Source organism: Mus musculus, chromosome 3, assembly GCF_000001635.26.
Source record: "Mus musculus strain C57BL/6J chromosome 3, GRCm38.p6 C57BL/6J".
NCBI classification, from domain to species: domain Eukaryota; kingdom Metazoa; phylum Chordata; class Mammalia; order Rodentia; family Muridae; genus Mus; species Mus musculus.
The window spans coordinates 40,737,636-40,756,061 of NC_000069.6; the positions used below are offsets into that span (position 1 = coordinate 40,737,636).

General features: G+C 40.1%; 1 protein-coding gene across 3 annotated transcripts in view; it reads left to right on the plus strand.

The window, feature by feature from the left end:
* Positions 1–6,864: 6,864 nt before the first annotated feature.
* Hspa4l (heat shock protein 4 like) overlaps positions 6,865–18,426 on the plus strand; it is a 51,604-nt gene continuing 40,042 nt past the window's right edge. The window contains exons 1-4 of one of the 3 annotated variants that reach the window (XM_006500766.4): positions 6,865–7,150; positions 7,976–8,149; positions 13,040–13,097; positions 15,515–15,655. In XM_006500766.4, the coding sequence (XP_006500829.2) occupies positions 8,043–8,149; positions 13,040–13,097; positions 15,515–15,655 (306 nt within the window). In that variant the 5' untranslated portion in view covers positions 6,865–7,150; positions 7,976–8,042. Of the gene's footprint in view, positions 7,151–7,335; positions 7,427–7,975; positions 8,150–13,039; positions 13,098–15,514; positions 15,656–18,426 lie in introns of those variants that run through there. The other 2 variants (XM_006500767.4, NM_011020.3) reach the window with 2 other exon arrangements.

Genomic DNA, 18,426 nt, shown 5'->3' on the forward strand with positions numbered 1-18,426 from the left:
TGTCACATCACCATATAGGACACATATATTTAAGTCTGTTTCACAACACCGTATAGGGCATAGATATGTTTACATTGCATGGCACCGAAGCTCCAAATTCCATTTAAAAATGTGCTAAGCTCTGAAACTTTTATCCAACAAATAAACAGGAAGTCTATTTGAGCTGCCTTCCTGACTTGGACTATAATGCCTGGAGGGAGTCACTCAGAGCTGCTGGGGAGAGCACCTCCACCTGCTCCAGCTTTGGAGCTGTGCTCAGTGAGCAGCTCCTGAGACCCTGGCCGGCGCTGCCATCCCTCACAGCCTTCACACACTGGCCATTCCACTTGATTCCAGTCCTCCCCACCACCTGGAAGTGTTTTCCCTTGGGCCAACTTCTGATTTCTTCCATCCCCCATCCAGGTTCTAGAGGTTAATTTTTCCTCAGAAGTGAATAGGTATATTAACACTACAGATGATATCTCTTTCTAAGCCAGCTGTGGTGGTGCACATCTGAAATCACAGCATATTAGAATGAGGCAGAGAGTCACAAGTTGGTGCCCACCTGAGCTAAGGAATAAGACCCACACTCAGATCTGAAGGCTTCAAGGACTTGACTATCTAATTTGGGGCCTGATGTATCTGGGAATAGAGTTTGAGACCCTCTACTTTAACTTCAGCTGTCTGCATACCTTGAAAAGGTGCTTTGCTTCAACCCTCTCTTGTCTCTGGGTTAAGCTTCCCACAATTTAATTCTCCACCATAGTTTTAAAGAAAAATCATCTCCCAAACAACAATGCTGGGTGTTTGAAGATGAAGAATCCGAGTCTTTTATTATCAAACTAAATGTCCTGTAGAAAAGCAGCCAGTTAACTCCATGCCAGTGACCATGAGATGTCACTGCTCTTTGCTACTTTGTGGGTTCTTCTTTTTCCCAAGCTTTATCTGCCCCCACCCCCGGCTTCACCCACTCTGACTAGATAAGAGAGAAAAAAAGAGGGGGGGGGGAGAGAGAGAGAGATCTCCAAATCTAATTTCCTTTTTCTTGTTTCTGCTTTGAGCACAACTACTAACAAATCCACCACCACTAACAACAACATATCGGGGCTCCAGCACTTATATACCGTATCTCTGAAAAGTTCCCAGAATTCCAACTGTCACATAATCATAAAACTATCTTCCGCTGGCAAACCACGCCTCTGCTAGAGCACAAGGCAAATCATCAACAGCTGCTTTGAAGCAGCCCCATTTCCAGCACCTTGAATTAAAACAAAAACATATTCTTATATTTCTGGTTTGGTTTTGTTTTGTTTTAAGAAACCAAATTCCAGAATTCTCACTCCAATGAGATTTGAGTCTGTGGTGCAGTGGTGCATTCGAGTCCCTGTCACAGGTGCACCCTGACCTGTAAACTGTTGGAGTGGCACTGAATCAATCACTCCTACACTGGCCAGTTCAGAGTTGCTCAGGAGCTAGTGCAAGATAGTGTGCAGCAATAGAAGACTGAACAAGGACAAGGTTAAGTCAGTTTGTGGTAGTTCCTACCCAGAATGGATGTTTCCTACTCTATCCCATAGAGATTGTGCAAACAATATGTGTTTGTGAGACTTTCTGTATTAGTCAGAGTTCTCTAGAGGAACAAAACTGATCGAATGAATATAGATAGGATTTATGAGTAGCTTACTACTATTTATGAGTAGCTAGTCCAAAAATGGCTATGTACCGACAGAAAGTCTAAGACTCCAGTAGTTGTTAAATTCATGTCTCAGCTACTCTTTACTATGCCCCAGAGTCCTAAACAAGTAGGTTCTAATGCCAATGAAGGATAGTTATTTAAATGGAGGATAGTGACTTGTATTCTGCTTATATTAGAAGAAAGCTGATCTACCTGCCAGTTTTTAATAAGATTTAATATTATCAGTTTTAAAAATAATTTTGTGTATTCTCAGTTTTCTTGTTGAAATAAGATATGGCAGATCTGAATTATTGAAGTTGGTGCCAGTGAAAAGAGCAGAAACTGGGATGTTCCGTTTAAATGCTAACAGTGCAACCTATTACACATTAGACTCTCTGCACACACAAATCCCACCCCTGTTATCAATGCTTATTTGAGTGAAGTTGCTGAAGAGTGGCATAGTAATAATCTTTGGTATTTGAAACTTGTTGACAATGGGATATTTGATTTACACAGTAAAGAACAGTGAAGTATTTTATCCCTTCTAAGGAATTTTGGTTTTGTCAGTAACAAAAGCCTAAATGGAAGCCTTGACTGAAGAGAGTGAAATGCAGCTTTTATCACAGTTATGCTTTGTTCCATTTTTCTACTGATATGGAAAAATACGACTTAGGACGATTTGCTATCTCATAGACAATGCTACATAGCTAAGTTTTGATGCCAAAATGTTCTCTATGGATGAAAAATCCTTATACCCTAGGGTTACTATCCAAAAGTATTTTCTGAACTCATTCATTACATAAGGGGTTGTCAGTAAGGATGAACTTAAATAATTTGTGGAAAATATTCACCTAGCATCTTACATCTGAAATAATATGAGATTTAAGTATTCAAGAGCCTAAGAAGACAGCGAGGGTAACTTCATTAACTAGCTGTGGTCAGGTGTTATCTTCAGATGTTTCCCTGGTCTCTTGCCATCTTTCTTTTCTGTTTTCACAACTACTAAGATGGAATTGGTTTGCTTAATTTCTGTGTAGTTTCTTACTAGCCACCTTGCCCTTGTTTCTGGACAAAAATTTAAGATGCTTAGCAAATTTAAGTGTGTCTAATGTGATAACTGTTGTTTATTCAACATTTCTTCTGTTTGGCACAAAGAAAGACAGTTTTCAGTTGAGAGAAAACTGCAGAAAAGCAGGCTTTGGTAAAGACAAGTTTATGGTTATAACCTGGGGGTACAGAATTGTTATGTGGCAAAGTTGACAGTTGCGACAGATAGGAGTAGCACCTATTAAAATGCTTTAGGATACTCTAGTAGACTTTGTAAATTTATATTTTAAATTATTAAATTAATGTTTTTAAGAAAAAGACAGTGCTCAGATACAAGCAGGTCTGTAAAAGAAAATCTAAAGGTAGTAAATGGTTTGGAATTAAAATCAGGTGTCAAAATATGCTCTAAGAATCACCGAGGCCGGAATGAAGAAACTCCATGGATTCTAACACGTCCAAAAGAGATAGAAAGAAAGGAGAGGGAGGCGCAGAGAAAGAAATGATGGTTTATACTTTGCAAGGATCTCAACCACCCTGAAGGGGGAATTTGCACAAAGCACAATGATACCTGAATCTGAAAATGTCATGAGGAAACCCACACTTTCTAAGGGATTGTGTGTGTGTCTGCGTCCGCGCACACACACGTGTGTGAGGTAACTGCAGCACATGTGTGCAGATTCCCTGGAACTAGAATTAGAGTTGATTATGAGCAAGTTGATGTGGGTGCTGGGAACCCAACCTTGGTCCTCTGCAAAAGCAGCAATCCCTCTTGACCTCTGAGGCATTTCTCCAGTTCTCCTCCCATTATTTTCAATAAAAAAAAAAAAAGAAAGAAAACTGAAAAAAAAAAAAAAAACCTTAAAGGTTACATACACAAAGTAAGTAAAATCCACAGACTCGTAATTATGAAATTCCAAGATAGGAAAAACAGTCCAAATCTTTAAATGTTTGGTCTAAAAACTGACCAAAACTCTAAATGGGTTAGTATTTAGACTCATTAATAGTGGATGCTAGAGAGGGGAAATCCAGTTAATTCTAGAAGCTGGGAGTACAGCTCACTGGTAAATATGTGCTCAGTATGCATGGGGTTCTGGGCTAACCAAAACTATAGTCAACTACATTATGACCCACTAGTTGAGATAATATTTTAAATAGTTCATTCAAAGACATCTGCTGAAAGATTTACAAATCTGAACCCAGGAGTGGTAGGCATGTAAAAAAAGGTGGTGGTATAAACAAATCAAACCTAGCTAAGTGCTTGCAGGCTTTGAAAGGAAAAAAAAAAAAAAAAAACGCTAACTTTTGTGTATTTGGGAAAAATTTAGCCCCCTGTTTACTTGTCTTGTGATTTTACATACATTCTGGTCTCTTCCTTCTTAATATAAGTTTTACAGGAGGAGGCTTGAATGTGACATTAGTTATATTATGCTTAGGTAGGTAAGTTTGCTTACATATGAGGTTCAATAATCACAAATCCACAAGTGTATCAGTCACTTACTGGTGATACCAGAATAAAGATGGTATGTTTAATCTTCATTGCTCACTCTTCTTTCTCACCTGCTTGAAAATTTGGGCAAGAGTATAGCTAAAATAATTTCTAAAAGAAATTTTATTAAGGTATCATATGAATGAATTATAAGACATTGAATACTGTCTTAGGATTTCTATTGCTGTGGAAAAAACCCTATGCCCCAAAACAATGTGGGGAGAAAAGGGTTTATTTTGCTTACCCTCCACATCTCAGTCCATTGTGAAGGAAAGTCAGGGCTGTAATCTGGAGGTGGGAGCTCATGAAAAGGCCTTGGGGTGCTGCTTGGTGTCATGCTCTCCAGGCCTGCTCACATTGCCTTCTCTTACACCCCAGGCTTGCCTCACATCAGTCACCTACGAAAATGCACCACAGGCCAGCCTTGTGGGGACGTTTTCTCATCTGAGGTTCCCATTTCCCAAATGATTCTACCTTGTGTCAAGTTGGCATATAACCAGCCAGCACATTAATGAAACAACTATTTAACTCTAGAGATTAAAGGTGTTTGGGGGAAACAGACCAGTCTAAGCTATTTAAGTCAGTTGCAGATTGCTTTCTGAGAATGTATGAGGTCTTGGGTTCAATCCCCAGTTGAGGGGGGAAAAACAAACAGAAACAGTAAAGAGCAGATTGAACAAAAAACTAAGACATAACAACGAAGGCAAGTAAACCAAAAGCTGGTTCTTTTAAATAGTAATGATAAGAACCAAGAAAAAGACACAAGGAATATTAAGACTGGAGAAAGACAAAAACTATAAAAGAAGAGCACTGACTTAAATAAACCAATGTCTGTCAACAAATTTGAAGTTGATAAAATAGTAATTTTTGATAAAAATATGACTTGATTGAAAAATAGTACAAGACATGAATAAACTACCCACTAAAATAATGTAACCAGTGGTCATAAATCTTTGTCAGAGAAAACAGGAATCTCGTTCTAATTCTACAAAACTCATGTCAGATGGTTTAAATGAGAATGACACCATAGGCTCATATATTTGAAGACTTGGTCTCCAGTTGTTGGAACTATTTGAAAAGGATTATGGGCCTTTTGGAGAAGGTATGTCACTGGTGATGGGCTCTGAGATTTCAAAAGCCCAAACCATTTCCATTTAGCTTTCTGTGCCTTCCTTTTATGGATCAAGACATATGCTCTCAGCTACTGCTCCAGTGCCGTGCCTGCCTGCCTGCTGCCATGCTTCCCACCATAATGGTCATGAGCACGAATACTCTGAAATTGTAAGTTCCAAATAAACTCTACTGTAACTTGTCTTGGTCATCAATTAAAAAAAAAAAAAACCTAAAAAAGCTGGTCTTGATTAAGAGTAAAGGAAGCAAACTGGTCAGTGAATATAGATGCAAATGTTCTACATAATTATCACAAGTGTGACTATGGGTGATTTGTCGGAGGAATAGGAGGGTGTTAAAGAGTTTGTTAATATTTTTCACTGAGTAATAGGTTGAGAATAGGGGTCTCATTCAATGATTAGCATTTGCTAAATTTCAGCATCAAGAAAAGAAAAACTTAGCGAACTAGCAATATTTAGGTTTAAATTTCTTATAAACACAAAATTTTCTGTTAGAGACAAGTATGCTCACTACTATTCCTTATAGTCTACATTTTATTGGTGATCGTACTTATCATTAGAGAAAGCAATAATAAAAGGACAAAATGAAGGAGGTCCTTCACAGGCTATATGTTTTGAAACCGAGAGGGTCCAATAAGCTAAAAGAACCAGAATCTACAATAGAGTGCAGCAAGTTTCCTAGCTACAGGATCAATATAAATTACCATTATCCTTATATTCCAATAGCAGCTAAGCATAGTTATATTGACATGTTGATGTCATGCATAAATGCTGTGTTTACATTTAGCCTGAAAACAGTCCAGGGAGTAATATTATCTTAAGAGACACTGAGCCCACGGCTTGGAAAGTAATTGCCAAAGGTCCTAGAGGCAGTAAAGGTTATGTATGCCTGGGGTTACTACATGAATCCATGTAACTTCCAAGTGCTTGTCCTGTTTTAACTACTAAGTACTCATTTCCTCCTGTTAGCTGTAAAGAATCAGAACTCTTTGTTCCTGGCATCAATGCCTTCTTTTTACTTAATATTTTAAGGGTTTAATAGGAAAAAAAATTTTTACACGTGAGATTCCAAAAACATCATACACAAATAAAATGAAATTCGTGGTCCTAGGAGAGCTTCAAGATATCCAGGAATAAATCTAGCCAGCGGCAGATCATTATCCCTTAGGATAATGGCTAAATGGGGCAACTTAGTAGTGGAAGCCACTGAGACCCAGAGTTCTGAGGGGCCAGAAGCATCCAATCCCTGCTCTGTGTGCGCACAGCCTGCTGGGAAGCCAAGGTAGGTGGTCTCCTAAGAAAGTGCTGAGTGGGTCAGAGCATGCCCCCTGCAGACTCTGAAGTCAAAAAAGATTCTTTAGAGACACTAGAGTTGGAACAATAGTGGCGTCCCAGTTGACTTGGTATAGTTCCTAAAATGTATTTTGTATTCATTATAGCAACAGCGGGGGCTATTGCCACACTTGCTGCTGCCGCCCTAACAGCAGTGTTAATAGTGAAGCGATTGAGTAACTTAAGAAGGAGCACAAATACGGACTATGAGAGTACTGAATATGCGGATAAAAATTCCGTGTCAAATTCCAAGGTGAAACAGGAAGCACACAAAAACTTGGACGAGCTGGAAGAGGGATTACACAAGGAATTGGATGAGAAGGGTCACCAGACACAGGAACTGGACGAGAAGGGTCAGAATGTACATGAAGAACTAGATAAGAAGAGCCCACAGATACATGAAGAACTGGACCCTAAGGAACGTGGGACACAGGGGCTGGATAAAAAAGAGCCAAATTCACACTGGGATGTGCATGGAAAGGACCAGGACCGCCAGACTTCGTAAGCATGAGCTAAAACTTGTTCAAGTGCACACAGGCAGCACGCCTCCTCACAAGGCAGGCTTCTTCTCTGAAGCTCCCTGGGCAAGCAGGCCAGGGCCTAGAAAACCACTTTTTCATGGAGGAAGGTGACAGGTTGGGACCGGGCGCAGCAGGGTAGCTCTGAGAAGCGGGCGACCCTGGCACCGCACAATGGGCACCACCTCACAGAGGGGCTGCAGGAGGAGCCTCAGCACGAGCCGCACGCGGGCGGCCCCTCGGGGCTGCGAGGCCGGCGGTGAGATCCCAGGCTGTGGCTCTCGGGGACCCTGGGAGGATGCGGGCGGCCAGAGCGAGCGGTGCTGCGGAGAGCAACGCGGAGGAGGGAGGCGCTGCTAGGAGGGCGGCGCTTAGAAGAGCGTCCGCGAGACACCGCTGCCCCGGCGTTGCCGGGAGACGGCTTCGCCCCCCCCCCCCAGGCGTCGCCCGACCGCTGCCCCGCCCCGTCCCGCCCCGCCCTGCCCCGCGGCTCCGCGGCCTCCCCTCCCTCTTTCCAGCTCTTTCTCGAACCTGCCACTCCGCAGCGAGCCGTTGCCGAGCGCTGACGGGAGCGGCCGAGGGCGAGGCCGCCCAGCCTCAGCCGACCGGTGGCTCGCGCCTCCCGGGGCCGAGCGCGCAGGCGCAGACCGCAGTAACTGCCGGTTGGGGGCGGCGAACCGCAGTGGAGACTAGGCGGCGGGCCGGGCGGAGGCGGCGCGGCTCAGGCGGGCGGCTCCACCTCCGCAGTTCCGACGCCCTGCCCTAGATTTTCCGATAGAGAGTGGGTCCTCTCCTTTGCTTCTCGCAGGAGTCGCAGCGCCCGCAGTGGGGACCCGCAGCGGGACGCGGTCTCCGCAGCCCGAGCCTTAAGCGGGATGTCGGTGGTGGGCATTGACCTCGGCTTCCTCAACTGCTACATCGCTGTAGCGAGGAGCGGCGGCATCGAGACCATCGCCAACGAGTACAGCGACAGGTGCACGCCGTAAGTGCCGCACGCCCCCTTTCCTGGGGTGGGGCCCGGGACGCCCCCTGTGACAGGTGCAGCGTCTACAGCCAGACGAGGAGGGCAGGGGCTTCCCTCTGGCTGCTCGGCTCGCCTCATCTCTGCTTGCCGCAGACATCCCTGACCCTGGGGCCCCTGCGTTGGGCTGCAGGAGGCCATGGGGGGGCCACCTCGGCATGGCGTCCTGGACAGGGAAGAAAGGTCTGAGGCAACCAGAGAGGGGTGACCTGGGATTATCCTGTACTAGGAAGTCGGCTAGAGCTCTGCATTCTGCCCTCCCTCCCCCATCTCCTGAGCGACAGCTTTCTCAGAAAAGTGACCCCTGGTTATTGCACACCTAAGAAAACGAAGGGCAGTTTTCCTAACACTAGAAGTCATTGGCTTTATTTATTTATTTATCTGTCTGTGTGTTTATAGAAAGGAGAGATGAGGTGGTGTCCTTGAGAATTTGAGATGATCTGACCAGTTTCCGGAGGGATTAGGTTAACGGTGCATTCACTATGAGACTCGGACAATGGGAATCTTAGCTGTACATTGGCAGTATCTTTCAGTTAGTGGAAATTGCCGTTGTTAGAAGCTACTACCCAAAGTGCGTGTCTACAGAGTGAATTGTTGGTGAGTCAGAGGCAACGATCCTGTGTAAACAGGATTGTGGAGTGTTTCCATTATGAACTCTTGATGAAAGACTATGTAGCATTATGTCATGGAAACGTGTGTCCACACGTTCACTTCTTTCTCCTTTCTGGAAAGTTTGTTGGCAAAGAACACAACTAATACTTGCACAAGAAAAAACTCTTTGTACACTCTTGTTCACCTATAATTTGATGAGGAAAATTTTGTTCATGTGTTTTTTTTTTTTTTTGGAAAGATGAATGATCCATACTATATTTTTAAATTAAACTAATTCAGCCAAGATCAGTGTAAAACCATCTTTAAATGATGAGGTTAAAATAGTTCTAGTAGTTTAAGAATGTGACAGTATGTTTCAGAGTAGCTTTAGTGAATACAGAATGCTTTGATTTCTTTCCAAATGTAGTCTGCAATGTTTTAGGCCTCCTCTTTTTCTAGATTGACCCATCACATCTCTATTGAAATTCTAGATAAACAAATGTGAACATTAGCCACATAACCACCATAATTCCAGGACCAATAATTTACTCATGATTTATTAATTTATTAAGTATATATTATGAAAAATTATTAAACTTAGAAATATAGGTACATGAAGAGGCAAAATTAAAAATTAAAATTCTATCCAAAAATAAGACTTTTAGGTAGTTTTCTATTTGTTTCTAAAGTAGAAAACTTGACGTTATGTTAACTAACCTCTATGTAAGGTATTTCTATTCCATTGTTTTAGTGTTTGTATAATCATTAATTCCATCCCATATTCTGCTTTCAGGTTGCTCATATTTTATTTTTGCAGATGTTACAATAAGTACCTTTTTGTTTACTTTTACTTTGTAGATTTGGGGTTGGGTTTCATGTGTTTGAGGAGTAACATTCAGTGGATGAAAACTACTGCGGACTTTTGAGATTATTTTGCTTCAGACAAATAATCAATGCCCATATTTGCTATTTTTGTTCTTTCATTTAAATTTGTTTAGGGGGTTTTAAGGGCTGATAGTACAAACTGTAACATAGCCAAACCTAAGACTGCTCTAAAATCTTCAAGTATTAATACAAAACAAAACAAAACGGTTCCCCAGTCACTTCTTTGATCTTGATCTTAGGGTGAGGAATCTGATATTACATAATAGGTATATACACTTGTGATATCTCACATACCATTAATAGTCTTTTTAGCCTATGATCATTATACTAATTAATGACCATCACTTCGATTTGGTAAAACTTTTCATTTAGAGAAGTGGGTGTCAGGTAGTAGTTAGCAGGTTCTAGGTCCACACATTTATCATTAAAAGAACCTTAAAATGGTTGTGCATTTATATTTGTGTTGGGACTGGGTGAATTTTAATTAAGGTCATATCCTAAAATAATTAGCCTAATAATTTAATAGTTAATATGCATCTGCAATGGCTGATCAGTTTCTGGTTTTGATTTTTGAGACAAGGTTTTGGATAAACAGCTCAGTCTGATCTTGGACTTGATTTTCCTGCCTCAGCATCCTGAGTACTGAGCTGAAAGGCATGCATTCCCATGCCTAATACCTGATCAGCTTTTTAAATATTTGTCTGTGTGATTTCTGTTGATGGACTCAAGTTATGAACTAATTTAATTATAAGTTATGTTTAGTAAGCATTTGAAAGCTTGTATTATTTTCCATTTGTTAAAATATTTAATCATTCTGGCCATAATAAAAGATTTGAATTTTATGTTGTAACTAAATTGTATATGCCTAGAGTATTTTTTTTTCTAAAAAGGATGTTAGAAAGCCTTTAGCAACAAGATGCCATTCTGAGAACATTTTTCCCGTTTCATCTTCTCCCATGACACACCCACCCTCCCACCCCCCAGATAAACAGTATTCAGATGTCCTTTTCTCAACTTAAGTCCTTTTACTTACAAACACTGAAAGTCTCTCAAGAGCAAAATGTTTCACAGCTTACTTTAATGGCTAAAGAATCATGTTTTAGAACTCTTGAGATCTATGCCAAGGCAGTGGCTCTCAGATGTTATCCATTTTGCCCTCACAGGGACATCTTACACTTAACTGAAAATTCTTTTGTTGTCACAGTTGACAGTGGGAGTAAAAAGGGTGCTATTAGCATCTTGTGGGTAGAGGTCAGCATACAGCTGTTCAGTATAGCCCCACTTGCCCAACAAAAGAAGTATCTGGCTCAGATTGCCATGTTTGAGAAAGTCAGCTCTCCGGACACCTTAGCACTGTACTTGAAACAAACAAGTTGCTTAGCTGTTGAAAATTTGATTCAGAGCCAAACTGGCAACATAGAAGAGGGTCAGAAAGGCTCACCAAGGGAGTGAGCTTGCTGGCTATCTCATATCACTATTCATTAAGCAACAACACAGTGACAGAAGAACTAAGAATATTGTGATCTGTGTCCCTGATAGGGGACAGCGAAGAGAAAAATAGGGCTTTTTTTAAAAGCTTATATAACAAAATTGAGAGGAACAGGCAGATGAAGAGATGGCCAAATCAAGGGCCTCAGTTAAATAATTTCAGCCCTTAAGCCATACTCTGGAATATAACCTTTGTTTTGTATTATACATCACCATATAACTATTACTACTACTATAATATCACTCAGAAACTTAATGGATTCTCTCTCATTACTTGATGCAAATATTTCAGATTTACAGTCTGACCTTGATAACTGTCTTAATCAAATCCTCTTATGAAACTAGCCAAGTTGTATTATTCCTAGTTACCATACAGCTCCACTTTTCTGTTCATTTTACAAGGGCCCATACTGTGTACCTACCAGTCAGTGATTCTGGCCAGTGCTGTGCAGGAGAACTTTCTATCATGTATATTTGTTCTCTGTTTACTTGGGTTTTTATAGCTACTAGCTACATGTGTATGTAAGGGACCTGGAAGGAGATTTATCTTGAGATATAGGATTTTGTTATTTTAAATTTAACTGACTACATGTGAGCATTGGCTACCATGTTGAATATGAGGACAGTCTGCCTTGTTTCTTACAGATTTCACATTTTGATCTAGAGATATAGCTGGGAAATAAATTTGGATTAGATGGTAATATATACTATGGAAAAGTAAAATTGATTTGAGATGTTATGAGATGTTTCTGTTAAGGAGAATCAGGAATGTTTATATAGGGCTATAGAGAACGTGTAAGACTTGATAACTTTTAAAGGAACTTACTTGGCTCCTGATTTTAGTGACTGGAGGATACTTCCCTGCTAGTATTATAGCAAGGACCTCTTGCTATGTCACAGCATGTCAGAGAAACAGAAAGGGGACATGCTGTATGTGTAAGAGACCTAACATCCTTCTGTAAAATTGGCACTGATGTTCTGAGTTTAGTGCCCATAATCTGTCTCCTAAACCATACATCTTAAAGGTTTAGCCATCTTTGGGACCAGGTTTCTATCACATGAACCTTTAGAGGGAAACCGTAGCCAACCTCAGCACCACCTATATACCTGGAATGCCCTTTTCCACAAAACAGCTACAAGTTAAATACGTCCATGTCCTTTCAAGTTTTAATTTAGAAATTGCTTCTCTATAGCCCTGTTATGTAGAAGTGGCTGTTCTTTTTCATACTTCTGTGTATTCTGTTGAATTTTTTCAATAGATTATAATTCTCCAAGGATAGAAAATGGCCTATGTATACACAGTGTTTGTTCATTGAGTAGTTTCTTATAGTTAAAACTAAAATCATGGAAACATATCCTTCAATCACATGATAAAAATGTCATTCTTTACTTTTTTGTTACATGCAACATGGAGATTAGAATAGCAAGAATTTGCACTTTCATTATGTGCCAGGTGTTGAAAGCATTTGACACCTACCTACATTCACTCTCCTGATCCTCATGTCACCTGATGAGCAGGTGTTGCCATCACCTGCACCGTATGGGAACTGAAGAAAAGGACACTTACATAACTCCCACAAGATAGCTTGCTGTTGAATGACAGAGCCTGGGCACAAATTGAAGCAGCCTTACTTTGCTAAATATGACTACTCACAGCAATAGAATTTGAAAAATAATTTTGGTACCAATACAGTATTGGCAATTATTAGGATAGTTTTTTAAATTCTAAAATTCTCGTCACTATTCTGTTGATATATTATTTCTACGACTTATAATTACATAATAATCATTTTAATTCTTTTAAATTTACTTCTGTATAAGAACCATTTAAAACCACATAAACAGTATACAGAGAACCAAAGGAACTCTTGTTCTCATCTTTTTCAGGGCCTGTATATCTTTGGGATCCAGAACTCGAGCCATTGGAAATGCAGCTAAGAGCCAGGTATGTTGTTAGTGTGGTTGTTTTCTCTTAGAGGGAAAGTTAACTGCACAATGGTAAGTTTTCATGGTATGTATTTGAGAATTGCAAGTGAGACAGAGTTTAGTATCTTTGTATTTTGTCAGAGAAACTTTTTGCTGGGTCTGGTGGCACATCCCTATAATCCCAGTTCTTGAGGCATGGGATTGAGAGTTCAAGGCCAGCAGAAGCTGTGTGAGATACTGTTCCAAACAAAACAAAACAAAACCAGAGAAAGAAGGATAGGAGTGTGGAAGAAGGGGGAGAAATAGATTTGCTTTGAGTTATAGACTAATTTTTCATGTTATTTATTTAAAAACTTTTAAAGTTGGAATGTCTTTCTCCATGTGGAGTTTTCTGTCTGATCACGTTCTATAGGGGGTAGTCTTCTGGATCATTCAATGACTAAACAAGAAATGGTTTTGGTAAAAGAAAGTAGAGGAAACAAAGTAGGTAATTTCCAGAGTGGCTCAGTGTGGCCGTGAAATTTAAGCATATCTCCGGACTTCTGAACTGCATATGAATAGAGTATTAACTTAAAGTTTGCCTGGTAGCTTGGTGGCTTTATATTGTTTTAACTTTATTTCCCTAAACCAAAGCCCTTGGTAGTTATTCCTGATGTTTTACATATAGGTGGGTCTTTCTTACAGTTCTCCTGTTTGTAAACTTAGCACTAGGGAGGCCGAGTTAGGATGATCAGGTGTTCAAGGCTGATCTCAAGAGAGTTTAACTCCAGCCTGAACTACATGAAATCCTCTTTCAAAAAGTCTGTAATTTAATGTGCCATTCTTTCTTTGTGACTTGGTGGGGATTACTCACTCACTTATTCAAAAACTGGTGTGAAAGTGTTTCATGTTTTCCATGTTCAAACTGTATACAAATGTTAATTATGTCATATTGTATATAAACATTAGTTATTCTTTAAAAATAGCTCCTTTAATTAGTTTATACGTCACATTTTGGTATTTTTAAGAGTTCTTAAATTTTATTTGTGTATGTCTATGTGTCTGTGTGTGTGCATACAGAAATGGGGCCAGTGCACATGGAGGCCAGAGGAGACTGTTGGATCCTTTGGAGCTGGAGTTAAAGGCCTTCCAGGCCACCTGACGTGAGTTTTGGGATCCCAACTCAAGTCTTCATGATTGAGCAGCAAGCTCTCTTATCCACTGAGCCATCTTTCTAGTGCCATCGTATTTTGACTGCTTTAAATTTAGCAGAAATAGTTACTCTGTTTAAAGCAGCCTTCAATATTGTATCTCGCGTGCATTCAGTTAATTAAGCACCCCTATGTTTTCATTCTCTGATGGCAGTACAAGATCTGTTTGACCTGGAAGGTCACTAGGAAAGCAGGTACAGCATCTCAGTTAACAGTGTACAGTTTGAACAAAAAATTATCTTGTCAGAATATCAGTTGTTTTCAATGAAAAGTGTTGCTTAGCTCTGCTATATGGAAGGGGTTTTAATTACTGGCCGAGAGGTGATTCCCAGCAATGGGAACAATATATTATACATAAGATGCCTCACAAGAAAACATATATTGAGAAAAAAGGAAAACTGAATTATTAAAATCAGTTTAAATAAAAACAGGAAAAATGGGGAAGGGTTTAGAGAAATGGCTCAGTCGTTAAGAGCACAAAATGCTCTTGCAGAGGACCAGAGTTAGCTTCCCAGAACTGCCAGTAACTCCAGCTCCAGATATGACTCCCTCTTCTGGCCTCCAAGAGCCCTTTATTCATAGGCATCCACACACCCATATCCACATACACATAATTCAAAGTAAAACATTTTTGAAGTAAGGGGAAAACACAAAATCAAAGGTAGTAATTCACTGACGGAAAGGGGCTGGAAAGAAAAAAAAGATGGTGCAGGAGCCAAGACTGCTACTGTTGTTCAGAGGACCCACGTTTGATTTCAGCACCCACGTGGTGGCTCACAGCCGTCTGTAAATCCACTTCCAGGAGACCTGATGACTTCTGGCCTCATCAGGCACCAAACATGCAAGAAGTGTACAGACATACATGCAGGCAAAATAACTATATACATAGATTTTTTCCACGTGCTGAATGCAAAGAGGTAATTTGTCACTAGATTTTTATCATATTACTTGAAAAGTTTTAGGTTTGATATTATTATTGTCTCCCCCCCCCCCCGCCCCTCCCTCCGCTCTCTCTCTCTCTCTCTCTCTGTCTCACTAACTTCTAGGATAAGAAAGAGAATTTTAGAGATACTTAATATACATATATACTCACACTATAACTTTACTTTCTAGTTGGAAAAGAAGAAAATGAAATAAAATTCTGAATTTAAGTGTATGAGTTTAGGGATTTGGTGGTTTTAAGTATTATAGTATCTCATTTTGTCTCATTAAGTAACTGATAACTTCGAATGTGTATTGCCAACAGATAGTCACAAATGTAAGAAATACAATTCATGGCTTCAAAAAGCTTCATGGGCGATCATTTGATGACCCCATTGTGCAAACGGAGAGGATCAGGCTTCCGTACGAGCTGCAGAAGATGCCTAATGGAAGTACAGGTGTTAAGGTAAGCATCGTGGTGAGAGAGTGCAGTGTCCCCTTAAAGAAAAGACCGATGTGAGAAGGTTACCATCATACCCTCAGGTATCATCTTCTGTTTCAAGCCATAGTACATACGTATATCTGTCCTGGCTGATTTACTGTCCACTTGACACGAGTTATTTGGGAAGGGAAACTCTAGATTGAGGAGATGCCTCAAGCATTTGCCTACAGGCAAATCTGTAGTGCATCTTCTTAGTACAGAGGTGGAGGGCCCAACCTGTTGTGGTGGTGCTACCCCTGGGCAGGTGGGGTCAAGGCGTGTATAAGAAAGTAAGCTGTACAAGCCTTGAGGAACAAGCCAGGAGACAGCGTTCCTCAGTGGCCTGTATCAGCTCCTGCCTCCAAGTTTCTGCTCTGACTTCCGTGGATGATGGACTGCACTGTAAGCTGAAATAAACTCCTTCCTCCTCATGTTGGTCTAATAGTGTCTAATCACAGCAGTAGAAACCCAAACTAGGACAGTGCCTGAAAAATAGGTTCGCAGTAATTTTAGTGAATGCAAAAACCATTCTAGCTTAGAGAGTAACTTTTAAAATTAGTTTTTTCATTTGAAAGAAGAAACGACAACCACTGGGAAGAACTCCATTGGGTGAAAACTTATAGAAGTAAAGGCAGAGCCAACAAGTGGTTCCCCAGAGTAGTATAACTGCCAGCAGTTCTTCAAGTTTATAAGAACCTTGTAATATTTCAAAATGTTAAAGCAAACTCCCTTCTGAGATGTGGATTCTGGGTTTTTGAGTATATTCTAACACTTAATAGCAGAAAATAGCCAAAACACACTAGTGAGATACTTCAAAGCACAGTCAGTGTATGACCAACAATTCCACTCCTCCATGACCCAAAAGAGTTGAAAATATGTACACAAAATTCCTTTATATGAAAATTCATAACATTAATGGTGTAATTTATAGTAACAAAGTTACTATATTTGTGTATCCATCATGAGTTAGATAGGGGAAATACATCTATACAGTAGAATAATATGCAAGTATAAAAAGAATGGCCTGATATACCATATATGAACTTTAAATACTAAGTAAAGGAACCCCAGCACAGAAGTCCACATAATTTAGTATGAGTCTTTTTATTTGCAGCATCCAGAATACAGTACATGCATATGCGTAGAAAGTAGATTACTGGCTGCTATGGGCTAAGGTGAAGGGAGATAGGATGTACTGCTAACTAACTCTATGAGGAGATATTTGGAAAGTGGAGATAAGACATTCTACAAGTAGAAAGTGGAGATCCGCCACAATTTTATAACCCCTTTATAGTATACTCTCTGGAACTTTATGCTATGTGACTATCTCCCTACAGCTGTTTTCAGTAATTCTAAGCTTGAAGTGTCTGCACTGTGGATATGCCTGTATTTCCAGTTTTAGAAGAGGATTCTGACTAGAGTAGATGGCAGATTTTTAATAAGGAGAAAGAAGTTGTTCAGATGGGTCAGGGATGCTCCTGACAGGTTAAAGACAGATAGATTTTGAAGGTATGCTTTGGTATAATCTGTGGGTCAATGATTGCTAAGTGGAGCTGGATAACTAAGTTATGTTAGCAGTAACTAAGATGGAAAATTGAAGTCAGGTATTGTTTAGATTTGTGAGGTCTTAGTAAAAGACCACCTGGCAATCTTATCTATTATAGGTTACAATTTAAGATCAGTAAAATATTTTGCTTTTATTTTTTTATAAAGATAAGACTTAAGGGTGGAGGATTTATTTAGCTCAGCTGGCAAGTGCTTGTATAACAAGCACAAGGACCTGAGTTTGGTTCCCTGCACTAGATTTAAAAAGTACACATGTACACATATGTAAAATAGATTGTAGTTCATGAATGGGCTGGGAAGACCATTTTGTGGGGAAAACTAAGTTTTTAAGAATAGAAGGTTGCATATTCATGGTGTGTGTCTATAGGCTAGTTTAAAGGGCTTTAAGCTTTAAGATAGTTTAAAGAGTCAGCCCTGTGATGCACTTCTCCATCTTTGGAAGCTGAGTATTGCCAGACATCCCTGTGTATTTTGCCCCCTTTTTTTCCTTATAGAGATTCATTTGAATGCACCTGATACTCACTTCCTCTAACCCTCAAATACCTTAAACAAAAGAGTACTGTGCACCATGCCTGCCAGTTACTATAAGACTGCTGCTTGATTCGCACCCTAACTTCAGTGTTACCCCTTACCTTATTTTTTAATTTTTGTTTTGATTTGATTTGATGTGCTTCAGTGATGTGCTTACGCGCATGTCTGTATAAAAGAGTCAGGTCTTCTGGAACTGGAGTTATAGACAGTTCTGAGCTACCATGTGGGTGCTAAGAATTGACAGGGTCCTCTGGAAGAGCAGCCAGTGCACTTAAACACTGAGCCATCTCTCTAGCCCTGTATCCCCTCATTTTAAATATCATTTGTTAGTTATTTCTACATGGATTGGAATCAGTAGAAAACAATTTTAGTTGTGGTTCAAAATCATTCGTTTCCTTAGATCTATGCTTATTTTTACATATACATACATATACATTGCTAGGCTTGAGAGCATTCTCCTGAACTCTTGCAAAGGTTAGTGTCAGGTGCATTCTGGGGATCTAGAGGTAAAGAACATAGGCTTATATTAGGTGAATTAAATAGTTGTTTCATGTTCTTCATATGTTCCTGTGTTTTAGGTTCTTCATGTCACTTGTATTTTATCTCATGTGTATTGATGTTTTGCCTGCAGTATGTCTGTGTTATGCCTGTTGCTTTCA